This window comes from Oncorhynchus kisutch, linkage group LG13, assembly GCF_002021735.2.
Source record: "Oncorhynchus kisutch isolate 150728-3 linkage group LG13, Okis_V2, whole genome shotgun sequence".
NCBI classification, from domain to species: domain Eukaryota; kingdom Metazoa; phylum Chordata; class Actinopteri; order Salmoniformes; family Salmonidae; genus Oncorhynchus; species Oncorhynchus kisutch.
In genome coordinates this window covers 55660814-55688489 of record NC_034186.2, presented here as the reverse complement: position 1 = coordinate 55688489, position 27676 = coordinate 55660814, and the positions used below count along the sequence as shown (strand labels likewise).

At 43.1% G+C, this 27676-nt stretch overlaps 1 protein-coding gene across 8 annotated transcripts in view; it reads left to right on the top strand.

The window, feature by feature from the left end:
• Positions 1–27676, top strand: part of LOC109902150 (MAP7 domain-containing protein 1) — a 67870-nt gene that overhangs the window by 17658 nt on the left and 22536 nt on the right. For 3 of the 8 annotated variants that reach the window (XM_031786598.1, XM_031786597.1, XM_031786596.1), the window contains exons 2-6: positions 9796–10014; positions 15728–15796; positions 16464–16484; positions 20141–20304; positions 21981–22092. In XM_031786598.1, the coding sequence (XP_031642458.1) occupies positions 9796–10014; positions 15728–15796; positions 16464–16484; positions 20141–20304; positions 21981–22092 (585 nt within the window). Of the gene's footprint in view, positions 1–9795; positions 10015–15727; positions 15797–16463; positions 16485–20140; positions 20305–21980; positions 22093–26423; positions 26529–27676 lie in introns of all 8 variants that reach the window. The other 5 variants (XM_020498262.2, XM_020498264.2, XM_031786595.1 and 2 more) reach the window with 3 other exon arrangements.

Sequence of the window (27676 nt, the reverse complement as noted above, 5' to 3'; positions counted from 1 at the left end):
ATACAAAACACAAACAAAGCACAGACATGACACAGAAACAGAAACAATGACGCTTGGGGAAGGAACCAAATGGAGTGACATATAGGGCAGATAATCAGGGAAGTGATGGAGTCCAGGTGAGTCTAATGACGCGCAGATGCGCGTAACCGTGTTAAAAGTTGTTTTCGGCCCCAAATCAGAATAATGTTGCTTAATGGCCATAAATTGCCATTTCTAGATGTTGGATGCCCAATAATGTTTCAACCTCAGTTTAGTTACATTGTAAACCCTGCACACATCTCTTCTCTCATTTGTTGTATGTATAATAATGCTCACAAGCAAGCAATTATATTTTGTGGAGTTAAAAAGTAACCTGCAATGTTGTGTTGATTGTGCTAATGCGGAGTGAAACTGTTTACACGTGAATTAGTGATATTTCTGTTTTATCTATTTCTCTCTCACACCCGTTTTCGCTTGTACTCTAGGAACTTGAAACCAAAGTACAAATACACTCATTTCACAGGCTGGCAAGCCCGATAGTTGGAACTTTTAAACCCTGGCATGAGTACGCGCACACGCGCGCACGCACACACACACACAAATACACACAGTGAGAGCCTTTTGGTGCAGAATTGGTGGTTGTTGTTTACACTGCGTTTCCAGTGTGTCTGGGGCCCCACCATAGCCCCTTACATCACCCCATTCGGGGTGAGAGTGTGAGGGCCGAGAGAGGGGTGTGACAGTGAGGTAATTCATTAGTTCCCTGTCCCGCTCAAATGAGATGCAGACCTATTCTCTTTCGGCCTCCCGAGTTCCTCTTTACTCTTTTTCGGAGCAGCCCTTTTCCCTTTCCACTCTCTGATTTCACAGCTCGGGACCTGATGCTATTTCCTAGCCTGTTGTTTGCCTCATTTCCATTTTGCAAGAGAACCAATACAGAGTTCCCACCCTGTTTACTCAGTGCTCTTTTTCTGTCAAGTTCAGTTTGAAGTCTATTTTTATGCTTGGGCTTCCAAGTCCACATATCACTAGCCACTATTACCAGTGGTTGTCTTTCTGTGCTCGGTCCTTTTTTGCCTGGTTTGGCAGGAGACGGGAAGAGAGATGTGCTTGAGAGAGCAATACTTGGATCTATGAATATTTCATTCCCTCCCTGTCCTTTATTTCCATCATGTCCTGGGCCATGCCAGTGCCAATGATAATACCCATGGTTTTATGTTTGGGTGCAGATGAGTGACTCACTGTGTTTGTAAGTGATCTAATTGGTTGATGTCCTGGGACCAGGATCTACATGGGTTTTACCCATGTGCTTTTCTGTGGATAGTGGGAATCCAAGCCTGGTCTGATATCTGTTTTCTTGCTAAATCCTATGGTCATTGTTTGGCGTGACAATGACCATATGAGTTGGCAAGGCACTAAAGACGTCACAAACAGATCTGGGACCAGGCTAGGGGATTTCTTAGTTTCACATTCCCATTGCCTTAGTTGATGGTTTGCTTCCAAAGACAAAATCCCTTCTCAGGTGTAATTGAGTAATGTTTAGTCATACTTTGGCGTTTGAGTCATATGTTTGCGTTGTGGATGAGACAACCTCATCACTCTTTGTTCCTCAATGCATGTATGATGACACCGCCTCACAGCGGTTTGAGTTTGAAGAACAGGTAGCCAACAGAAAGGGGTGTGGTATACACACACACACACACACACACACACACACACACACAAACCCAAGTCCGAATTCCCCACTTCTTACGACTGCCAGGGTATCAGGTAACCAGACTGGCACAGCGCATTTAGGCAGTTACTTAAGGCCTGAATGAACAGTGTTGAGATATGAAATACCTTACATTCTAATGGGATCAACTTCTCAAGGACACAATGATAACATGTTTTTTTGGTTTGATGGCATTTACAGCTTTCATATGTATTTTGGGCTTTGAAAATAGAAGCATAAATGTTTTTTGTATTTATTGATTTTCAGGCTGCCAAATTTTTTTGATAATACAAATAGATGTTCATTTTTTTGTCAGGCCGTGGGGCTTTTTGTGTAATTTCTAATCAAAGATATCACATCAGTCATTTTTATGTAAAGTGCTTTGATTTGAGACATTTATTTGGTATGACTCACCAGACCCCAGGAAGCGAGTTGATTATGAAAAAAGCAGTGGTGTCTCCTCTTGAGAAATGTAATTACTGACATTTTCAGTTGCAATGTTGCCATTTGCACTTATGTCAGTGGCCTCATCACCTACTATATGCAGCTGTATTTCAGACCATGATATGGAAAGCCACTTAGAAGAGCTAGAGCAGTGAAATTACAGTTTACCTCTAGACCTGGAAAAGATGCAGTGCAGCAAAGCCCTGATATCCTCAGCCTCTTTAAACAGACCATATCGCTGTATTCTGATACCAGAGGCGGCGCTCCTAGTGGCCAGTGATTTTAATGCAGATGAACTGAAATCTGTCTTACCTCATTTTTACCAGCATGTCACCTGTGCAACTAGAGACGAAAACACTTTAGATCACCTTTACTCCACACATAGAAACGTATACAAAGCTCTCCCTCACCCTCCATTTGGCAAGTCTGATCATAACTCTATCAGTGACCGTACGTACATATCCCAATCAGAAGCCATGTATTACAGGTAACATCAGCACTGATTTAAGCGCTACATCTGCCGCTTTCATGGAGCGGGACGCTATTCCGAGCTCTTATAATAAATCCGACCTCCGACGAGCCATCAAACAGTCAAAATGTCAGTACGGGACTAAGATCTAATCCTACTACACTGGCTCTAATGCCCATTGGATGTTGCAGGGCTTGCAAACTATCACGGATTATAAAGGGAAACCCAGCCGCGAGATGCTCAGTGAAGCGAGCCTACCAGATGAGCTAAATTCCTTCTATGCTCTCTTCGAGGCAAACAGCACTGAACCATGCATGAGAACACCAGCTGTTCTCAATGACTGTGTGATCTCACTCTCCATAGCCGATGTGAGTAAAACCTTATAAAAGGTTAACATTCACAGGGCAGTTGGGCCAGACGCGTACTTAGGGCATGTGCTGACCAGCTGACATTCAGCCTTTTAGCAGCAGCCAATGTGTGGTGTTCAATATTGGCCTACATTCCTTAAGACTTAAAAAAAACTTGCAGGGCTTGACATTAACCTGTTTATCCACTTGTCCTTCAGATTTGTTGTTGTGTTGTTTGATGCAAAAATTACAAAATATAATGTATTATTATTCCCATACCATTATTACAGAGAATCAGACAAATTATGCTACCCTCTGCCTAATGGCTACTTAGCTTATTCAAGCCTGTCTTAAATTACTACACTGCCCCTTTAAGACAAAAAAAGCTCTTTACCTGACTCACTTTTCAAAGATGTCTAGAAATGTACACATTTTGGGCTCTTGTAGAAGGCAATCACTCCCCTATTGCTGCCTGCAAAGTATCTATAACTGGGCTAATAACTCACTAACTAGCCAAGGATATGAACACAATGTGCACACGTGGCTAAATGCAGCTTTCACTTTGATCACAAAACAAGCTCATCTACTCATGACCACTCATGCTGTAAACACAGTCCAGTTCAAAGTAGCACAGCAACAGGTTGCCTCACTGCCTGAAGGCGGCCGCGGTGCAAATGAGTATAGTCCAAAAATCAGCATTCCACGTCCAACATGTTTTCACCCGCGATCGTTTTCAAAGTAGCCCAATTTTCTGTGAAAATCTCAGACATGGCAACCCTGCCACTATCCCCAACAAACCCATCAACCCTTCCCACTACTTTGGCCCTAACAGATCCAACACCTGGTCGTCGGCCTGGGAGGATGGAACCCCTTCTCTTAAAACCCCCTGTAGTTCTGTGCTAAAATCTCTGACACCCAAAACCTTCTCTGCTGCTGCTACCACCAAATCAATCTTCTGAGATTCCTGTACTATTTGTGCAGTACAATTAATGACCATAGCAATAAGCGAAAGAAATCCTACCTTACAAAAAATCCATCCTCTCTTAGCAATGGCAGCGCAATTGAGGAGTTTCACCATTTCTAAATAGTTAACTTGGTGCGATTTGCTATGAGTTAAGGAAGGATCACATACTTCCATCCAGTTCATCAGGAGGTATTAGCCAATTAATTATGCTCGTGTCATGAGCAAACATAACTGCAGGCGACAGTAAATCGCCAACTATATAACTGTTTAAAAAATTCACTCAAGGTGGCAGTATGCTCCCTTTCAGTTTGTTTACCAACTCATAGAAGTATTAGAAGAAAATGGACTACTTCAAAATGGAGATGACCTCAATGGCTCTGCCCATGCTCTCACAGATGCCAGAATGGGACAGATACAACTAAGATTTTTATAACTAACCAAAGATAGACCACAGCATGCCTTTTCCAATGGGAACAAGTGAATCATAGTGGGCAGAATAAGCAATGAGGTGGGCAGATTCAAGCACGATCTAGTGAGATCCTATTGACATGTTCTAGCGTGCGTGTGCATATTTCCGTTAGGGAATACCTACTCTATGAAGTGCCCGTGTGCAATAACTCAAATTCGCATTTGCACTCCCTCTGTGGGCTGATATTTCTTCTGCACGGCAGTCCCTGGGAGGCAGTCTCGGGGGTACTGTGATACAAATCAAATCAAATGTTATTTGTCACATGGAAATATAACAGGTGTAGACTTTACAGTGAAATGCTTACTTACAAGCCCTTAACCAAAAGTGCAGTTTAAAGAAAAAAATACATGTTAAGAAAGTATTTACTAAATAAACTTATGTAAAAAAAGAGAAAAAAAGAAAATTAATTACAAATAATTAAAGAGCAACAATAAAATAACTGAACTGGACAGTGTACAGGACCAGTATGCCTCAGATTCCTGAAGCTGGTCTGTCCCACTTTCTGGGCCTTGACCTGGCCTGCTCAACCCTCTGCTTCTCACTGTTTGTCTCTATATACCCACAGCAGACCTGGGCTCAATTACTATTTGAAAGCATTTCAAATACTTTATCCGTGTTTTATTCAGCTTGTCTGGTACAATGGGACCATTAGAATAGTCACGACAGTGTAAAGGTTACCCATCTTGCACTCCAGGCAGGCTGAAGTAAATTCTCAAAGTATTTGAAAAATGTCAAATAGTATGTGAACCCAGGTTTGATAGAAAGTAGCGACCCTCTTCAACATGGAAATCTGCAGTGTCATAGTGTTCATTATTTAGATTGATTCTAGTGGCACTTCTCAAGGTCTGTGCAAGGCGGCATTTGGAGTGGTAGGAACACTCCAAGAAGCCTAAAAACACATTAAGTCGGTGTGTGTGTTTGCATGTGTATATGCGCACTGTATTTGGTCTCTTCAAAATGTAGAGAGATCAACCAAAGAACGTGCCTACTGCTCACTCAACAGAGTTCCAGTTTATTCTGTGAGTAATAATGTGACTGAATGATTGTGAAACAGTTATTTATAAGACATTTGGCACTTGAATATACACACAGCTGGACAGCAGTGTCTACATCATAGCATGCCTATTGCATTCACTTCTTGAATTAAGTTGTTTTTAGCCGTTTTTACACTCAGAAGACTTGGGTCACTGTTCGACGCCAGAAGGCAGTATTTGAATGGTTATTCGACAGTAAGTCGAGTAATGGTTATGTTGGAATTCATTGAGTACATCGGTGCAAATATCAGATTTGCATTTTGAAAACCACAGTGTGTTAAATTGCAGCTAGCATGTTAACATTTTGTTGCTGTGCTGTGCTGTGCCCCAATCCTGTCAGGGTAACTGGCATGGGGTTACCAGGCTTGTTGCGCAGTACCTGTATTCATAAAGCATCTCAAAGTAGGAGTGCTGATCTAGGATCAGCTCCTGTTTGTCCATGTCATCTTACTCATTATCATATTAAAGTCCAAACTGGTCCTAGAACAGCACTCCTACTCTGAGAGTACGGGCACAGATGACTAAATGTCACTAACATAGAATATTATTCAGTGAGAGAAATAGAGTGTCTATTTTCTTGGTCTTTGTATCAGCAATCCCTTCTCTGTTGTCCGAAAGTGCAGGGCTGCAGGCAGCCAGAATATCACATCCATAATGACCCTCGTTTCTCTCCACTGCACCAAAACACCATGGAATATTAATCAGCCAAACCTCCCCTAGACTGCAGCACAACAAAAAACAACACCTCTTCTCATTTCCTCTAACTCTTACGCTTAGTAGTATACGGTTTAATTGTTGGTTGGTTTAATTTGTATTCAGCATACACAATGTGCCTCCAGACTGGGCTTTCTTGCAAATGTATATCATAGACACTGCACTGTATATATCATGCAGATTATCAGAGTGGTCGCACTCAGTACTGCTACCCATTGTGTTCTTTATGACCATAGTCCTCAGGTGTTAATGAGTATGCTATGATATGCTCCCTCAGAGTGCAGCACCATAGTGCCCTCAAAGCTCATCACTAAGCTAAGGACCCTGGGACTAAACACCTCCCTCTGCAACTGGATCCTGAACTTCCTGATGGGCCGCCCCCAGGTGGTAACAACACATCTGCCACACTGATCCTCAACACGGGGCTCCTCAGGCGTGTGTGCTCAGTCCCCTCCTGTACTCCCTGTTCACTCTTGACTGCACGTCCAGGCATAACTGCAACACACAACAGTGATAGGCCTGATCACCGACAACGATGAGACAGCCTATAGGGAGGAGGTCAGAGACCTGACCGCGTGGTGCCAGGACAACAACTTCTCCCTCAACGTGACCAAGACAAAGGAGAAAGGAGGACGGAGCACACCTCCGTTCTCATCGATGGGGCGTCCACATCACCAACACATTCCTTGGCGTCCACATCACCAACAAACTAACATGGTTCAAGCACACCAAGACAGTCGTGAAGAGGGCACGACAAAACCTTTTCCCCCTATGGAGACTGAAAAGATTTGGCATGGGTCCTCAGATCCTCAAAAGGTTTTACAGCTTCACCATCCAGAGCATCCTGACGATTTGCCTCACTGCCTGGTATGGCAACTGCTCGGCTTCCGACTGCAAGGCACTACAGAGGGTGGTGCGTACGGCCCAGTACATCACTGGGGCCAAGCTTCCTGCCATCCAGCCACCCTAGTCATAGATTCTAGTTGCCATCCTCTGCACAAGCTCTCTCTCTCCCTCTTTCTGTTTCTCTCTCCCTTTCTCCATATATCCCCCCCTTTTTATATCTCTTCTCTCTCTCTCACTCTCCCCCTGTCTCTGTCCTCTCTCTCTCTCTCTCTCTCTGCCCTCTTCCTGTTTCCCCCTCTCTATATATCTTCCCCTCTGACACTTCTCCCTGTCATTGCAGTGTGTTTGGCAGCAGGCCCGTTGCCATACAGAGACACCAACAATGGCTCCTCTCTCTCTGAGTGCATCACTGAGCTCATCCACCTCGCTGGCCCAGTACTTATTTAACAGTGGCAGGCTTTGAGCAGGGGACCGCTGTGTATCTGTCTCGTCTCAGCTGAGCTCCCCTGTAGACTCGTCTCAGCTCATCTCGCATGCCAGCACTCTCTCTCTCTCTCTTTCCATCGATGTCTCTGTCGCTGTCTTTCTCTCGCCCCAGTCTCACCTCTCAAGGAAGCCCATGGCGCCAATGTCCTACTAAGAGTCATCAGAGTAAATGCTCTCATTCCAGAACTGATAATATGAGCTTTTCCATGAGCTGAGCTCTGGCTTGTCTTTTCCATACGGTCTGATGTCTATGTCAACAGAGGGATGCAGGAGAGCTCAGTCAGTTATGACTAGAGGAGTAGCTAGGAGGGACTAGAATGCTTCTCGTTTTTGCTTAACGTAACATAAGTACATGTAGCACTCTCGGATGATGTGAGTCAATTAAAATTAAAAGTTTAAATGTCAAATGGTGTTGATATTGATATACAATATGCTTCAATATGCTACAATATGCTTCATGCGTGAGTGGGTCCTTCTTTTTTTGTGGTAATAATGCATTGGTTCTCCCTGTTGACTTGGTTGGCCACCCATGCCCACCCACTCTCTCTTCTTTGCAGAGGTTAGCAGCAGGTTGCCTGAATGCCGGTCTTATTTCCATCACTACCTCAAGCAGACCATAACATGTATAATTCACACAGGTTTCACTCTGCCAGGTGCATGCCAGCTTCCCACAAAAATGCATAGTGTATGTGATGGAGGAGGTCTGGTTAGCTGTGTGTGTCTCTCTGTGCCAGGTAGACTGTACAACAGATGGCAGGTGACTGAGAACGACAATGTCAATATGGAGGAGACCTGTTCCCATAGAAATAGAATGACTAGATGGGCGTGTCTGTTCTAGTCATTCAATTTCTATACACACACCTACTGTTCAGTATCAGAGTACTCTTCAAAACAATTTAGCTATACTGTATAGGCTACATGCAGCTAGATTCGAGACTAAGTACATCATATTGAATTTCCAAAGTTATACACTATTTGCTTCTTCCAGCATTGCTGCACTGTGTTGCATTATCATACTTGCCACTGTTTTGCACAGAAGAGAGTAAATCTCCTGTCAATGGTCCTTTGTGACATACCTGCTCCACCGTCATTGTTTTTAGCCCTGGATGAGTCATTTAAAGCACGTTGCCCCAGTGTTTACCCTGAGAGACTATGTGGAAGAAACTCGGCTCAATGCTGAGTGTTGCAGAGGGAATGTAGGGCGACAGTGCTGAGTGGACAAAGGAGCCAAACATTTCTCCCTAGGCCTTTGTGAGGCCTCCAAAGCCTGGGCAAAGTTATGTTTGAGCAAGGAGCTTCAGGCTCAAGCTGCCAAGTGTGAGTCACACTGCCACTGAGGTACTGACCCAGCCGTGGAGCTCTCGTAACCAACACCCTGTCCAACTGTTTCTATTCCTAAAGGTTTTTGCAGGTGCAACCTGGGATCCCATTGTCTTATGTGGTCACAGGATGAAATGCACACACAGTCAAGGCCCACTGAACCTGTACACACACAATAACACACTTAGTGCCACGTAAGCCAGTGTTCAATTTACTCAAAAAAATACTCAACAAGACCAGACACTACTTTTTTAGTATGAAACTACAGAGTACGCTTTTAAAATGTTCTCTGGCTAAATTAATGATGACCTTTGTCATAAAGAGAGGAACCTGCAATTATTTTTTCCCCCTCCTCTCACTAAATCAATCCGTTCCTCCCCAGTAGAATCATCAAGAGTCAGAGAGGCAATTACCTTGTTTTGTTCTGCCAGGGAGAGAATTCACTCAGCCCTGACTGTCGATAAATCAGCCGGTCATTCTGGGAGAGAGGAGTGTGGGGTAAAGTTAGAGAGCCAGACCAGAGAACCGAGATCTTGTATTAGAGTGCTAGTGGACTAAGCATATCTTGAGTCATTTAGACTTTAAGGTTTGCCACAGTGGGTGAGATGTATCGTTCTTGTCATGCTGTGCTTTATCATTCTTGTGTGTTTATAGCTTTACATTATTGAGGCTGAGAGTTAGTTGAGTAGCTCAACGGAGACCACAATGCACAATGCCCGTGTTCTCTGTTGATCTCGTACTATGACTTGCTGGTACGGTATGTATGTACAGTATACTGTTAGGTAGAGAAGGGAGAAGGGGTTTCTTAATAGACCTTGATTCCACCTGTTGCACCTGTTACATCCTAGACTATAAAGTAGAGCAATACAACGTCACTCAGACCCACCTCCAGACAAGCAGTTGCTTTGGAATGAGGACAGGTTGAATTCCATCTCTATAATGTGGTGTGTTACACTTCTCACTCTGCCATTTTCTCACCTGGCTTCTTTTTGTCTCTTTCTCTGACCAGCTCCCCACCCGGCTCAGGACCCAAACCCCACAATGCAAGACACTGAGGGGTTGACAAGCCACCCTAAAACAGGCCCAGCCCAGATAATGGAAACCTACACGAAAAAAGACAAAGAAAGGAGAGTGGGGACCCCCACGAAACTGGATGTCATCCCGAAGTCACCTGCTACACCGACATCGCCCATGCCTGGCTCCAGTTCTAGCCCCAAACGTAATAAAGGTAAGTCTCCCTATAGTGGGGTGTTACCGGTAATAAAGGAAATGGTGTGAAAATGGCTACCCATTAGTATGTGTTTCTATCTACCATAGAGCATTTGAAGTAGTTTATGACCATTTTCAGGGGTATGAACACAGCATTAGATATCCATGGTTGTATAATAAAGGCTATCTTCAGCAGTGCCCTGTGATTATTGAGCAATTACCTCAGTGCTCAGATGATGTCATCCGACCCCTTGGGAAAACAACATGGTTCAGTCCAGAATTATCCTGACCACAGGCTTTCAGTGCTGGGGGTAAATCCAATAGACATGCTGCAGGTGGTTAGTTACAGCGCTTACAGCTCACTTGACAAAATCCATTAAGCTGGAATTGTGTTGCTATGGGTTTATAGAATTTAGCCAAAATTGTATTTTTGGGGTAATTTCTGATGTAATGTTGAGTGGATGGCTAATGCTATTCGCTAACAGGCTAGTCGCTTACGGGCTATAGCTAGCCTGCTCGCTAATCACCTCCGGTCTCAAATGAAAGTTGGAGGAATTAACCAGACTGGGCATCACATTTCACTGAGTGATGCCAGGGGGTCATTTAGACTAGCTTGACCTGCTGTTGCACCACCACCACGTTTGTTTCCACAATGCCACTACTTGTCCTACCCCAAGTGCTGGCTAATGCAAACACTAAGAAATGTGTTTGGGGGGTTTTGTGAACATAATCTTATTTTCTCTCTGCCCATTTTATTCTTTGCCCAGTAATCTATTGACTGTGGTCATGGTCTATTTAACAGTAGCGTGAGGTGGCAGAGCTGAACCAAAATAGTTCTACTGACTGATTATCACAGTAACGCCAAAGTAGAAGACTGGTTCTGGTTTCCCGGATCAGATAGTCCGATCAAGGAGCTCATTTTAGTGACAATCTAATTGAACTGCAGGATCTTTCAATAGACAACAGATCTCAGATCAGCTTTTGTAATGTAAAAGATATTGGTAACACTTTACTTAAAGCCTACAGGTATAATGCTCTATAATCTGTCGAAAGCATTTGTAGTGTCTTATGATAAGGCGTATAATGTTATGTCTCTGTTAGAAGCATTTGAGCACCAATACGTCAACAAACCTCTGAGACAGCACATTCTCAAACAAGTTCTGTCACTTCCTCTCCTTCAGGTTGCCTTTCTGCTCAGTCATGCAAGCTTACCTCTGTTTTTAATCTTACCCTGGGGGTAGGAGGAAGAGGAAAAGGACGAGAAACACTCTGCAGCTCTTAATTAGCTAAGTTAAATGGCAAGTCATGTGTTTGGGAGCACTACCTCCGTAATGTCCGCCTTAATTAAACTTTTTCACATCTCAGACTCGGGTCTGACAGCTCATGGAACTTGGCCACCGGCGGTCCCTTGCCCCCTGAGAGGTTTTCAGTGTCCCTGTGTTTTCAAGAGATCTTTAAAAGACCAGGGATTTTACTCTTCACTGTCACTGTCAGGGGGCCCTGCTGCTTCAGTTCAGCCAGCCACATACACACGCATGTCGCACACACGCGCACACACACAGCTCCCCCAAACCCCTCTCCACGGCACTTTGTTGCTATGGAGACTTGGTTTTTACTGTAACACTTTCTTGTGGATTTCCCATGGACATAAATACAGTGCCTTCGGAAAGTATTTAGACCCCTTGACTTTTTCCACATTTAGTTGTGTCAGATGTTGTGTCACTGGCCTACACACAATGCCCTATAATGTCAAAGAAGAATTATGTTTTTTGAAATGTTTACAAATGAATTTAAAACGAAAAGCTGAAATGTCTTGAGTCAATAAGTATTCATTCCCTTTGTTATGGCAAGTCTAAGTAAGTTCAGGAGTAAGCATTTGCTTAACAATTCTCATAATAAGTTGCATGAACTCCCTCTGTGTGAAATAATAGTGTTTTCTCATGATTTTTCAATGACAACATCAACTCTATTACCACACACATACAAATATCTGTATGGTCCCTCATTCGAGCAGTGATTTTCAAACACAGATTCAACCACAAAGACCAGGGAGGTTTTCGAATGCCTAGCAAAGAAGGGCACCTATTGGTAGATGGTTAAAAAAAAAAAAGCAGACACTGAATATTCATTTGAGCAAGTTATTGATTACAATTTGGATGGTGTATCAATACACCCAGTCACTACAAAGATCTACATTCTACACACCCCAAAGGCGTCATTCCTAACTCAGTTGCCGGAGAGGAAGGAAACATCTCAGGAATTTCACCATGAGGCCAATGGTGACGTTAAAACAGTTATAGAGTTTAATAGCTGTGATAGGAAAAACCTGAGGATGGATCAGCAACATTGTAGTTACTCCACAATACTAACTAACCCAATTGACAGAGTGAGAAGAACACAGGACAATAACTTAAAACACAAGGCCAAATCTACACTGGTTTTGCTTACCAAGAAGACAGTGAATGGCCGTGTTACAGTTTTGACTTAAATCTGCTTGAAAATCTATGGAGACTCTATGAAGACTTGAAAATGGTTGTCAAGCATTGATCAACAACCAATTAGACAGAGCTTGAAGAATTTTGATAAGAATTACACTTCATTCAAAAGTTTTGAGTCACTTAGAAATGTCCTTGTTTTTGAAAGAAAAGCCAAGTTTTTGTCCATTAAAATAACATCAAATTGATCAGAAATACAGTGTAGACATTGTTAATGTTGTAAATGACTATTGTAGCTGGAAACGGCTGTAACGGCGTTCGTCTGTTGAAGGAGAGTCGGACCGAAATGCAGCGTGGTGGTTACTCATGTTCTTTAATGAAAAAATAGCGATACATGAAATAACTCAAGAAATACAAAACAACAAACGGAACGCGAAAACCTATTACAGCCTATCTGGTGAAACTACACAGAGACAGGAACAATCACCCACAAAATACACAGTGAAACCCCGGCTACCTAAATATGGTTCCCAATCAGAGACAACGAGAATCACCTGACTCTGATTGAGAACCGCCTCAGGCAGCCAAGCCTAATCTACACCCCTACTCAGCCGCAATCCCAATGCCTACAAAACCCCAATACGAAACACAACAAAAATAAACCCATGTCACACCCTGGCCTGACCAAATATAACGAAAACACAAAATACTATGACCAAGGTGTGACAACGGCTGATTTTTAATGGAATATCTACGGAGGCCCATTATCAGAAACCATCACTTCTGTGTTCCAATGGCACGTTGTGTTAGCTAATCCAAGTTTATCATTTTAAAAGACTAATTGATCATTAAAAAAACCTTTTACAATAATGTTAGCACTGCTGAAAACTGTTGTTCTCATTAAACAAGCAATAAAACTGTACTTCTTTAGACAAGTTGAGTATCTGGAGCATCAACATTTGTGGGTTTGATTACGGGCTCAAAATGGCCAGAAACAAAAGATCTTTCTTCTGAAACTCATCAGTCTATTCTTGTTCTGAGAAATAAAGACTATTCCATGTGAGAAATTGCCAAGAAACTGAAGATCTCATACAACGCAGTGTACTACTCCCTTCACAAAACAGCACAAACGGGCCCTAACCAGAATAGAAAGAGGAGTGGGAGGCCCCGATGCACAACTGAGCAAGAGGACAAGTACATTAGAGTGTCTAGTTTGAGAAACTGACACCTCACAAGTCCTCAAATGGTAGCTTCATTAAATAGTACTCGCAAAACAAAAGCTCCAACGTCAACAGTGAAGTGGCGACTCAGGGATGCTGGCCTTCTAGGTTCCTCTTTTTATTGGCCAGTCTGAGATAAAGCTTTTTCTTTTCAACTCTGCCTAGTTGTTGACGTTGAGACTGGTGTTTTGCAGGTACTATTTAATGAAGCTGCCAAGGGATACGAATACATTCTGAACTGTATAGCCAGAAAGGCCCATCTTTGTCCAATGAGAGAAGGTATCCATTTAAAGAATACCCATTGGATATGCCCAGACAAAAGTTGCATTAAAACTCGGACCCCAGAACCAAATCCTGTGTGCGTTAGCTAGTACTACAATCTGCCATGAGAGCTATGTATAAAACTTCTCCTCTATTCCTTTCAAAATGGCAAGTAAAAGAGATGAGAGAGAACCGTATTGTTGAGATTTGAGGAGTGGGCTGCTAACAGTCTGGAAACCAAACACGCTGCAGTGTTTCTGGGCCAACTTGATTCTGTTTCGGTCTCTGAGGCTCCTGTGGGGGGACTCATCGTGATGGTCAGGGCCTACACACACACATACACACACAAACACAAACACACATACACACACACACACACACACACACACACACACACACACACACACACACACACACACACACACACACACACACACACACACACACACACACATAATCAGAGTGGGTCAGAGGATGTAATAGGGAGGCTTCTGTTTTTCTTCCATATCTGGTGGATTGTTTCAGCCCTGTGATGATATTGTTATAATGTGTTACAATCCCCTGAGGTATGAATCGTGACATGGATGTAGAACATATGGTCTGTTTATGGAAGGAATGGGTGGAAGATGAGGCCCGAAACCTTCACATATACAGTAGAATTCAACTTGGCTGGTTAAATGCCGATAAATTGTCATGAAAAGGTAGTAAATGGTGCTTGGCATTTGAGAATTACATTGTAATAATTACAGTATGGTGTTTTCATTCAGGGAGTTCAGGTCATACTTATGCAATGAATCATATACAACATGATCATCTAATTACATGAATTATCTTTAAAACATATCATTCAAAACCAATTGGTCAGGGGAAATGTTCCACAAAGAATCTATACCAAACAATCCATAGGGGTGCAATAGAATTCCTGTAACAGTAGGACTATGCTTCCCAGGCATGAGTTAAGGTGCTCAGAAGAATGCTTGGAGGAATGTTCAGAGGAATGCTCGGAGGAATGCTCGGAGGAATGCTCAGAGGAATGCTCAGGGGAATGCTCGGAGGAATGCTCAGAGGAATGCTCAGGGGAATGCTCAGAGGAATGCTCAGAGGAATGCTCAGATGAATGCTCAGAGGAATGCTCAGAGGAATGCTCAGAGGAATGCAGATGCCAGAGATGTTACAGTAGGAAAAGATAAATCAACACTCCTCTCCCTTTTTCCACTAATGTAACACAGATACACACGCCTTTTTCCAGTCAGCACCATCAGGGATTTTCAACATATACAATAACTTGCAAGACAGCTCTGCCTGAAGATCGACGAGGACCTCTATAGAAACGGATTGTTCTGATGTACAATGTTTTTGTCTCGAGGTTGGACAAAGATCATCTCTACCTTCCAAACATGATTGTTTATGTGGTATGCATTTCCTCATAAGTCAATAACGGCTAAATTGAATGCTGGACGAACATAATCCCTGTTTATAGCCATATTCTGTCTAGGATTAAGTGCGTTACTTAACTAAATGCAATTACATGTTCACTCATGAATCCTCACCAGGACACAGTAGCCAAGGTGTGCCATGGGGTGACTAACCATCAGTCCTAATCAGAGTGTTTTCCACATTGCTCATTCACTTCTATTAGATACTAGAGTGGAGTCTATCTGGCTCTGATATAGTTGCCAGATTTGACTGCCAGCTTCCAGCGTTTCATCGCTCTGCCGATGTGGGGCTGGATTGGGGCTTCTCTCTGTGTACAATGACCTGTCACATTCACATCCTCTCTCTCGCTCTTTCTCTTGTTCTCTCATTCTCACCCTAGACGCAGTGAAGTCAGAGGACAGACAGAAGCTGGCCAAGGAGCGGAGAGAGGAGAAGGCCAAATATCTGGGTAAGCTGAGATGGGGGGGTTGAGAGGACAAAACTCTGTAAACAAGGAGAGGATGCCATCTAGTGTTGGGGGGTAAGGGGTGGTGGCAGATTTTGTTTTAGGTTGTGTCGGCATTGGCTTTGTTTTCAGGCCTACAGATGGTGTGCACATGTATCACAAAAACATTTAGAAAACGTTGAATGAACGTCAAACCAACCTAGGCTGTGGCTCAAGCTGAGCACTTCAATGAGAACGAAAAACAAGCCAATGATGATTTAGTATTTGGCTTTCAAGACACAGTTTTCAACGTGCATGCTCCAAATAAATGTTCATGTGCGTTTTATTAAAACAATAGCCTAGCCAACCCCTTTTTGTTTGAACTCACAAATGCTTTAAAGATCCCCAGCTCTGAACTTTAATGTTTAACCCAACGTCAATTGGTAAAGAATCGTTTTCAATTGATAGTAGCGTATGCCAATGCCCTGCTTCCACTTGCCTTAACACTTCTCTGGCTCTATTTCTTTTGTCAGTCAAGATGGCTGCCTGTCACCTGCTTGAGTTGTTTTGTTTGTTTATTTCACAAGTCACGCTGTCCTTGGCTCTAGTGACACACTGGCTACGTGCACTGCTTTGCATGATTGACAGTTGCTCTTGTCTTCTCTTTCGCCCACCCCCCCCACCCCTCCAGACAAGCTCGGCCAGATACAAGGTAAGTCACAACCGATGTGTCCATGGTGGTAGTGGTGGTGGTGGTAGTGGTGAGGATTCTTGTTGTCATGACCTGCAGTTTTGACCTGTTGCCTTTATTGATTTTAACAATTGTGCCTGTTTGTCGCTCAATCACCCTCTCTACAAAAAAAATATTTTGAATGAACTTTCTACATGACCACGGAAATGATTGCACCACAGTACCAGGCTGCCATTGTGCGAGTACCAATGAGTTTATCAGCCAAATTGCCAGGATTAGAGGATCCAAGCCTGTTCTATTCATTCTATTTCTATGTGTGCCGCTGCTGCCGGGGGGGGGGCGTTGCCAAGCCAACCGACGACTCATTTGCTACAAGACCTTGCTTGTTTCAACAAAGAGCAACACAGTTTCATCACGTTGTAAAGAGTCCATGTTACCGCATAAAGGGACTCAACTGCATGAGTATATGGTAATTGTACCAGCCCCACATTGTGTGTGTGCACCTTGTTTTCATAGGACGTCAGCCCAGTGTCTACTTCCATCACATGTTTTCCTTCCATGTTGAGTAAATGATACAAAGTATATTGAACGCAGGTGCTTCCACACAGATGTTGTAGCATTATAGCATCCCATCATGTATAAAAATGCTGGGCAGGCCATTATTTTTGCCATCATTTTGGCTACCATGGCTATTCCCCCCCCCCCCCCATAAGATTACAGTGCCCCTATCCAGAGGGCACGAGTGGTCACTAAATGGTTCGATGAGCATGAAAACAATGTAAAACATATGCCATGGCCGTCTCAGTCACCAGATCTCAACCCAATTGAACACTTATGGGATGTTATGTAACGGCTGGCTGAGAAAGTGTTTTCCACCACCATCAACAAAACACCAAGTTAGGGAATTTCTCGTGGAAGAATGGTGTCGCATCCCTCCGAAATAGTTTCAGACACTTGTAGAAACTATGCCGAGGTGCATTGAAGCTGTTCTGGCTCGTGATGGCCCAACACACTATTAAGACACTTTATGTTGGTGTTCCCTTTATTTTATCAGTTACCTGTATAATCATATAATATATCATTTATTACCACTAAATGCAGTTATTTTGCCATTTTATACAGGAATTATAAGGAGAGGATAGGAATCAAAAGTCACATCACCCTTGCTGAATGGCAAATGTGTTTATACTAAATCTCGGAACCCTGATCCAATTTTCACATTCCCTGGCTAGCTACTTCATTTGTAAACATGTATGTCAACAGTCTGTCATGAGAGACTCGTTTTTACTATATAGGTCATGTTCGTTGTCCCATATGTTCCATTGTCACAATTGGAGTACAAAGCTGAGAGCTGCTTAAGTAAAGAACCTCATAGAAGTAATATATATGCCTTCTGGTAAATTCAGCCTTCATCATCATAGTAAAGTGCAGTAAATCTGGGATAAATACGTTATACCATCATGGATCAGTGTAATTGTCATTCCACTGTGGCAGGAGTCCAGACAGAGGGTTTCTCCCGGATCTAATTCCTTCATTCACTGAGATGCAATCTATATTTGTGTTCGCAATCCCAGTTATGAAGGGAAACCCGGGCTAAGAAGGCCAGTCTTTTGAAGTATCAAAAGCTGGAGCGTACTGTGTCTTCTTCAAATGTAGGCTATATTGTTAAATTGTTTTCCTTCTTTCTTTCTTTTCCTCAAATGAGATCGGATTTTCTCCCTGTATGTTTTAGTATTTTGATAGGCCTCTGCTGAGTATTGCATGAAATGTCCTCTTTGGCCCAAGAAGACTTGTTTGGCCCTATGACCATATGAGTTGTCCGTTCTTGGCTCTCTGTAGAGTGTACTGCATACTTAATGTGGACAGGGAGGGAACATGACTCAGTTAATGTTTATTTCATGTCTCTAGTTGTTGCCTAGCAGACTAAGATGTTGAGTGTCAACGAAGGGAAACATTAGGGGAGATGAAGGGAAGGAGGACCATATTTAAGTCACATCCACAAGGGGAATGTAGAGCTTTTGATCTCTTCAATATGAACACACACACACACTTTTTAATTGGCTCAACTGGCACTACGCCATCCTATTCAAACGACGAAATCAGATCACTGGAGACATTATTAAATGACCTAAGATCAGTTATTAACTGAAAGTATGTGTTTATTTCACAAAATAATTGTCTATTTGACACCAGCATTATAAAAGTTCCCTATAGCATGATCTTTTTCCTACTCCTCAATGCTATGCATGTTCTAAATTAGCATGGCCACTGTGCTGCTCCCTGCCAATATGCCAAGATCTCCTGTGTGTCTTGTCAGTGTGCCTTTGAGTCAGTGGAGGCGAGAGCTGTATAATTCTCCATCCATAGACAGCCCTTACATGGAGCCTCTGTGGACACTGGAAGCCTTGCTTCTCCTTCCTCCTCCCTTCTCCCACAATCCCTCCTTCTCACTCCCCATACTTCAGATTTCCACAAGGTTGAAACCCGAGACAGTCTGCATGCAATTACCTCTACTGCTAGACCTCAAATATGCCCTTGCCTTACTGGATTCAAAGTACTGTTATTAAAAGTAATTACCGAAATGCACACTGACTGTAGCAGATAAGATGTAGGAGCTCATTTTGTTAGTGCTGGGGCCCTCTGGCCTGCTGTGGCATGTTGTAATGGTGCTTTTTGAGCCTACTTCTCTCAAATAAAAGCACAGCTGTGCACCTTGCGATAAATGTAAGCGTTTGCCTCCGATGTTACCCCAGTTTCCCCTAACGTAATCTGATAACCACCCGTCGTTTTTGTTGCTGCAAGTACTCCCAAAGGATATAGTGGCTTATGTGCAAAGAGAGAGAAGCACTCTGTGTCCCAAATGGTACCCTGTTGCCTATTTACTGCCCTATTTTCCCTATAGGGCATTGGTCATAAAGTAGTGCACTATGTAGGGAATAAGATGCCATTTCAGATGCAGGAGCAGTCATAGAGGTGGTGGCATAATACTACCTTATACACCCTCTTTGAATGGCTCAGGGGGTGGGGACGCTTACCATATCAAAGCGTGCAGTTTATTGAAACCGGCGCATGATGCGATTAACGTGGTAAAGTGTCAGTCCAGGGGTATCAGCTGAACCTTGCATAATGCTGCCTCTGTGTCGCTCTGTGCAAAGTGAAGTAATTCAATTTATATCTGAGGGAAAGTGGAATTTCCCTGTTGAAAAGGAACACTGCTTCACACACCCGCACTTTAGAGGGATTTGAGATTTTAAAGCACAGTCAAGATCAGAGTGAAGAGACATTTGTCTTTTTATTTAAAAGTACTTAAAATACTCTTTACCACAGATTTGCTTTTGGAAGAAGTACTGTTTTTTTATTGAAACAGATTAAAACACAATGTTAAAATGTTGGTCAACATCTAACAATGCAACAGGGCTCTGCCTATCAGCTGCAAGGGTATTGTATTCAAAGAGAGGATTCTCTGATAAGTGGACAGGAAGAATGAGAGGGCTCCCCCACATGGCTTTCACTTGTCTAGTCATTTCCAATCAGTGATTGTCTCAAGGAAGGGAGAAATGAAGGATGCACTTTTTAAACATTTGAACAGGGCCTCAAAGAGAGAGAGGGAGAGTTCTCTCTTGCTCCCAATTTTGTTATCTTGCCTCTCTAACCCTCCTGATGTGGTTTTCCCGTAGCGGCGAAGAAGTCCCAATGGCTGGAGAAAGAGGAAAAGGCCCGGCAGCTGAGGGAGAGCCAGCTGGACGAGCGGCGCAGGAAGCTGGAGGAGCAGCGGATCAAGACAGAGAAACGTCGCACTGCCCTGGAGGAGAGGCAGAAACAAAAACTAGAGAAGAACAAGGTGGGTTGTGAGGTAGAAGGGTGAAGTACCCCTAGACGCTAATCTTAGGTCAGTTTAGCATTTTCTTAACTAATGACAAAGGTTAGTATTGGCGGAGGGACAGCTGATCCTAAATCTGTACCTAAGGGAAACTTCACCCCAGAACGGGTGGTAGCACTCCTCACAGCAAGCAAATATTAGAGCCCTGATGATTGTGGGTTCAATTCCCACGTCCGCCTTTCCTGCTTTCCCTGCAAGATGTCGCCGACAGAGATGTTCGCCTCGCTTCAGGTCCTTAGGAAACTATTACGTTTTATTTATTTTTTATGTTTTATTTCTTACATTGTTAGCCCATAAAATCTCAAGTGTTATTACATACAGCTGGGAAGAACTATTGGATATAAAAGCGACGTCAACTTACCAACATTACGACCAGGGATACGACTTTCCTGAAGCGTGATCCTTTGTTCGGACCTCCACGCTGGACATGGGATCTAATCCCAGAGGCCCACCCAAAACAACGCGGCCGCCGCAGGAGAGGCAGACGGAGCGGCCTACTGGTCAGACTTAGAAGGCGAGCACACCGCTTCCGAAGCATATTACTCGCCAATGTCCAATCTCTAGACCACAAGGTGTACAAAATTAGGGAACGGGTTACCTTCCAGAGAGACATCAGCGATTGTAACATTCTCTGTTTCACGGAAACATGGCTCACTTGGGATAGGTTGTCAGAGTCGGTACAGGAACCCGGTTTCTTCATGCATCGCGCCGACAGAAACAAACATCTCTCTGGCAAAAAGGGCGGGAGTGTATGCCTTATGATTAACAACTCACGGTGTAATCATAACAACATACAGGAACTCAAGCCCTTTTGTTCACCTGACCTAGAATTCCTTACAATCAAATGCGGGCCGCTTTTGATTCACTGGACTCTATGTAAACTGGAAACCATATATCCTGAGGCTGCATTTATTGTAGATGGATATTTTAACAAAGCTAATCTAAGAACAGGGCTTCCTGAATTCTATCAGCATATCGAATGCGTGACACGAGCTGGGATCATTCTGGATCATTGCTACTCTAACTTCCGCGATGCAAACAAAGCCCTCCTTCGCCCTCCCTTCGGCAAATCTGACCATGACTCCAGTTTGTTGCTCCCATCCTATAGGCAGAAACTAAAACAGGAAACACCCGTGCTCAGGTCTATCCAATGCTGGTCTGACCAATCGGATTCCACGCTTCAAGATTGCTTCAATCACGTGGACTGGGATATGTTGCGGGTAGCCTCAGACAATAACATTGAGGTATAATGCTGACTCTGTGAGCGAGTTTATTAGCAACAGAGATGTTGTACCTACTGTGACTATTAAAACCTTCCCTAACCAGAAACCATGGATTGATGGCAGCATTCGCGCAAAACTGAAAGTGTGACTGCACTGTCAGAACTAGAAGCACAAGCATTTCGCTACACTCACATTAACTTCTGCTAACCATGTGTATCTGACCAAGAAAATGTCATTTGATTCTATTAACCTGTCTCCCATTTCTATTTCCACACTGTCTTAATGAAGGTCAGAAAATGCTAAAGGAGAGGTTAAATTCCACTCTCTTTAACAACACAAGAGAATAAGGAAGAGATTGGGTAAGAGAATTATTAACTAGTGCTAACCTAGTATTTCTCAATGTTTGGCATGAAGGAGCGGTATGAGGCTGCCCTCCAGCGGTCCACTAAGAAGACCTGGGCTGAGATCCGTCAGCAGAGATTGTCCTGGGCCGGAGGCCTCAGCCAGAACTCTAGCCAGAGAGAAAGTGAGTACCTACCGCTGAAACAGGAACCCAGAACCAGAGCCCACTGACCCAGACACTGCCAAAGCCTCTCCTTCCTTCAAAGACAACTGCCTCATCTATACACATTTGACACTATCTTGCCGAGCCAAACGACTGTTTTGGCTTGGATCATTTCTTTTCACATGGTCCTTCCCAGCACAGTTCCAGCAACTTTGGTGGATGCGTTATCAGGCCAGTGCTCGTTTTGGCTCGCTTCAGTAGTGGGAAAAGGGTACTACTGTGCAGACATTCACATTCTACATATTTTCACAATCTTACGGTTGTTTTGCACTTAAGTAAACCATAAATTAGGTCACTCACTTTACAGTATATAGTCAATTAGTAACAGTCAAACTTGAATTCCAGTCACCTTCAACCCTTTTAAGCAGAGGTGGTTCTCCATGATTCAGTCTGGCATCAATCAGCTCCTCTCAACCTCATCACAGATACATAGTTATCTCGAATTAAATCACACACACACACACACACACACACACACACACACACACACACACACACACACACACACACACACACACACACACACACACACACACACACACACACACACACACACACACACGACAGGTGGGTTGATATCCCTATCTGCTCTTGCTGGGATGTGCTACACTACAGTAGTCTAATTTCCCTGCAGAGGGAGGGAACATTGGCTTCATTTTGTGAGGAAATAGACGGGTAATGTCAAGGCTGAGGTGAATATGAGATGTCCAGGCATGGTTGAGGTGTATATGTGTGGTGTTGTGGGCTGTGATGGTGTTAGATATGTAGTGGTGCCCTGCGAGACACAAACAATTCTGACCAACGTTTTCCGGTCTGCGTTTGTCCGACATACTCAACAGTCGTCCCCTTATTTTCTTTCCCCCTGTTTTTGTACGGTCTCTGGTGATTCTACAGTGTATAATTTTTTGAAAGGATTTTATATTATTCATATTTTGTTGAAAGGAATGAAGGGGAGACAGATAGAATGAATATAAGTGGTGTGAAGAAGAGTCCTGGGTTTGACTGGGATTCGAACCCACGCAAGCAGGGTTATGGCCTTACCCGCACAACCAACCTCAGGCACATAGTGTAGGCTACTGCTTGACTGGTTGTTTAATTCAGGGTCATTAGCTGTTCTCTACCTTTGCAAGTCTAAATCTCAGGGGGTCTCATATACAGTATATTATCTTAAGTCATGGAATCACTAATAGCCTGGTCCCAGATCTGTTTATGCGTCTATGGTCACAATGACCATAGACGTTGGCAAGACAGCCAAACAGATCTGGGACCAGACTACGTCCCGTATGAGCCATGAGTAATGGCAAATGTTGTCTGCCAAATCAACCTGCCCCCCAGCCTCCTCTTTCAGACCCAGTGCTGTCAGAGACTGAAAGGTAGAAAAAAGAAGAAGGAAAAGAAAGACTGAACGGTAACAAGCATAAACAGGATACAGTGGACTACTGAGAATCCATCTGGTGGCATTTAATAAACGGCACAATGTTCACATGATTAGTCTCTATTAGAGGGTCTGGAGGGGAATGGTGTTTAATCAGTGGGTTGTCTCAGTAGTTCACTCCACTGGTTGTCAGTTGTGTTACATTTGTGTCAGCTGTGTTGACTGACATTGGTATTAGTTTGTGTAGTACAGCAGGTTGTAGTAACAAGAACACTGTTACTACTTTGTGTACAGCAGGCTCAGGTTGGGACAAAGACGGGACGTATACTCTTTTACAGTTACATTCTAATCATATCAATGCAGGTTAGACATACAGTACCAGTCAAACGTTTGGACACACCTACTCATTCAATCGTTTTTCTTAATTTTTTACTATTTTCTACATTGTAGAATAATAGTGAAGACATCAACACTATGAAATAACACATATGGAATCATGTAGTAACCAAAAAAGTGTTAAACAAATCAAAATACATTGTAGATTCTTCAATGTAGACACCCATTGCCTTGATGCCAGCTTTGCACACCCTTGGCATTCTCTCAACCAGCTTCATGAGGTAGTGTTAAAAGTGAATTTGTGGAATTTCTTTCCTTCTTAATGAGTTTGAGCCAATCAGTTGTGTTGTGACAAGGTAGGGGTAGTATTCAGAAGATACCCTTATTAGGGGGTAAAATACCAAGTCCATATTATGGCAAGAACATAAAAAAACATCATCAATCACTATGATGAAACTGGTTCTCATGAGGACCGCCACAGGAAAGGAACACCCAAGGTTACCTCTGCTGCAGAGGATAAGTTCATTAGAGTTACCAGCCTCAGAAATTGCAGCCCAAATGCTTCACAGAGTTCAAGTAACAGACATATCTCAACATCAACTGTTCAGAGGGGACTGCGTGAATCAAGCTTTCATGGTCGAATTGCTGCAAAGGAACCACTACTAAAGGACACCAATGAGAAGAAGAGACTTGCTTGGGCCAAGAAACACGAGCAATGGACATTAGACCGGTGGAAATATGTCCTTTGGTCTAATGAGTCCAAATTTGAGCTTTTTGGTTCCAACCTCCGTGTCTTTGTGAAACACAGAGTAGGTGAACGGATGATTGTGGTGGTTATTTATTTATTATCAAATGAGGAGAGACGAACTTATCACACAAGTCAGAGTTATACTTAAACTAAATATTTATTCACATATTAATAAGGAAAGCATGTCACACCACACACATAAGTGAATGACACAACACTCTTGACTGTTGTGTTGAGAGCCCTGTCACAAAGAATACAAAGATCTTTTATATGGCAAAGATACACCCAGTTTACATGACAAATAACAGATGTGTGGAATGGGTCACAAGGTTAGGATTTCGTATGAAAGAAAATAATAATTCACAGCAGCCAGTATCTGCTGTAGAGACGTCTCTCATTGTGTGGAAACAGGGTCTAGCCCCCAAAACAAGGTTCCCCTCATCATTATTCATACCCAAGCCATCTCTACCCTGTTACCTCCCTGTACACAAACACCAACTCATGCTATGGAATGCGGTCTTTAGGTTTTTAATCACCAAAGGCATCGTAAATCCACTGTCAGCATTAAGCCCCAGAGGCCCAACTCAGAAGACCACGCACAGATGAGAGTGTTTTAAGAACTCTATTCTATTCCATAAAACAACCATTTGATGCAATAACAGTATTATAATATAATCTTGTAATTTTGCTTCACAATGATCTCCGCATGTGTGGTTCCCACCGTGAAGCATGGAGGAGAAGGTGTAATGGTGTGGGGGTGCTTTGCTGGTGACACTGTCTGTGATTTATTTAGAATTCAAGGCACACTTAACCAGCATGGCTACCACAGCATTCTGCAGCGATACCCCATCCCATCTGGTTTGCGCTTAGTGGGGCTACCATTTGTTTTTCAACAGGACAATGACCCAACACACCTCCAGGCTGTGTAAGGGCTATTTGACCAAGAAGGAGAGTGATAGAGTGCTGCATCAGATGAACTGGCCTCCACAATCACCCGACATCAACCCAATGGAGATGGTTAGGGATGAGTTGGACCACAGAGTGAAGGAAAAGCAGCCAACTTGTGCTCAGCATATGTGGGAACTCCTTCAAGACTGTTGGAAAAGCATTCCAGGTGAAGCTGATTGAGAGAATGTCAAGAGTTTGCAAAGTTGTCAGCAAGGGTGGCTACTTTGAAGAGTATCAAATATCAAATATATTTTAATTTGTTTAACACTTTTTTTGGTTTCTACATGATTCCTTGTGTGTTATTTCATGGTTTTGAAGTTGTCACTATTATTCTACAGTGTAGAAAATAGTAAAAATAAAGAAAAGCCCTTGAATGAGTAGGTGTGTCCAAACTTTTGTCTTCTACTGTCAAGTGTATCTATTTTGAACATCAAGATCTAACTGAATGATGCATGACCCACTAGACTCAACACAATATTTATTTGAATATATTTGCTCTGTGCGTAGAAAAAGACCCCTAACTGTTATTTCCCTCTACCATTAATTGTCTGTTTTCAGATTGTATTTGATTTTTGGTGGAGGCTCCTCAAAGTATACTTTGACATGACAGTTTGAATTCCAGTTCTGTTTCCCGTTATCTCCATGTCAAAGGAATGTAAAATAACACTGTCAGATGAGAAAAGTTCAATACAGATGTTTTATTATTTTGTTTCTTTATTGAATCAGAAATAGTTGCCCTCTGGAAATACACCATTTTGGTATCTGTATGTATGTACGCGTGTGTGGGGGGGATAGATATCACCGTGACACATCCAAGAGGTCTCCCTCCCCTGTGTGAAACAGTGTGACCCACCATCTCTGTGGACTACTCTCTTGGCTTCACAGGCAGATGCTCCATGTCGGCGGTCAACCTGCCCAAACACGTGGACTCGGTTATAAACAAGAGACTCTCCAAGTCCTCCGCCACCCTTTGGAATTCCCCCAACAGAAGTAAGACACGTCAGGCCCCCTTTTCCGGGAACGCCCCCTTTTCATATCCGTTCTCTCACATTTTTTTCTCCACATTTTTTTTTTCTCCCCACCGCTGTCTCCAATCCAATCGCCTGTCTGTGTTCGATGGTTGATACCGTATTATTTTCACCTTCAAAATTCAAATCCACCTTTGTTTTTATTCTTCTGTGGTTCATGGGTTATGCTTTTTCTCCCTCCCTCTGCATTTTGTTCAGTCCCTGCATTTATATACTTCATACTTTGGTGTGAATATATGGGTTCATTTACGCTGTCTTCATATTTTATGTCCCACATTTTTTTGGTGTTCTCTTGGGTTATTCATTTGCTGGTGATGGTCATTTCGTGCTCTTTGGTTTGTGTGTCAGTAGATGTTTTTTCACTCGTTGGAAAGTCTTGGTCAATGTTTTGAATGGCGATGATGATGTCTTGAATGGTGATGGCGATGATGATGTCTTGAATGGTGACGGCGATGATGATGTCTTGAATGGTGATGGCGATGATGATGTCTTGAATGGTGATGGTGACGGTGATGATGATGATGAGATGGTGAATGGGTTATCAGGCCTATGCTAACCTGAAATAACTACACTGTACTATGCTGAATCTAGTAACTCATATTCAGAGTTACTCACACAAGTCAGAGGTGTTTCAGTGCACCTAGAACACCACTGCAGGTACAGAGTTCTTTCATAAGTACATGTCTAAGTAGGTTGCAGTGCGCCGGTGTAAACACACAGGAACTTTAGTGTTTAAAAGTTTCAAAAGTCAGCCACTAAGGGATGAGTCAGCATTTTGAGAGATAATGCATTCTGAAAACTCCACAGGAACACCTGTGATGCTTGAAAATATAATAAGGGGACTCCGGTGAAAGCGTAAACCCTCTCCCTCTTTTCCTCTTCTTCTCTCCTCTCACTTCTTCCTCCCTCTCGTCTCTACTCCTCATCTTTCTCGTCTACCCCCTGTTCTTTTGTTTCACTCGTTTTCTATCAAAAGCTCACTCCTCTCTTTTATTTCAGTCCCTCTCTCTCTCTCGCTCTCTCTCTCTCTCTTTCCCTCACTGCCGGATAACCTTATTATCCTTCAGGGCAGGTTTAATAGGGAAGTGGGACGTGTACCATAAACGACCC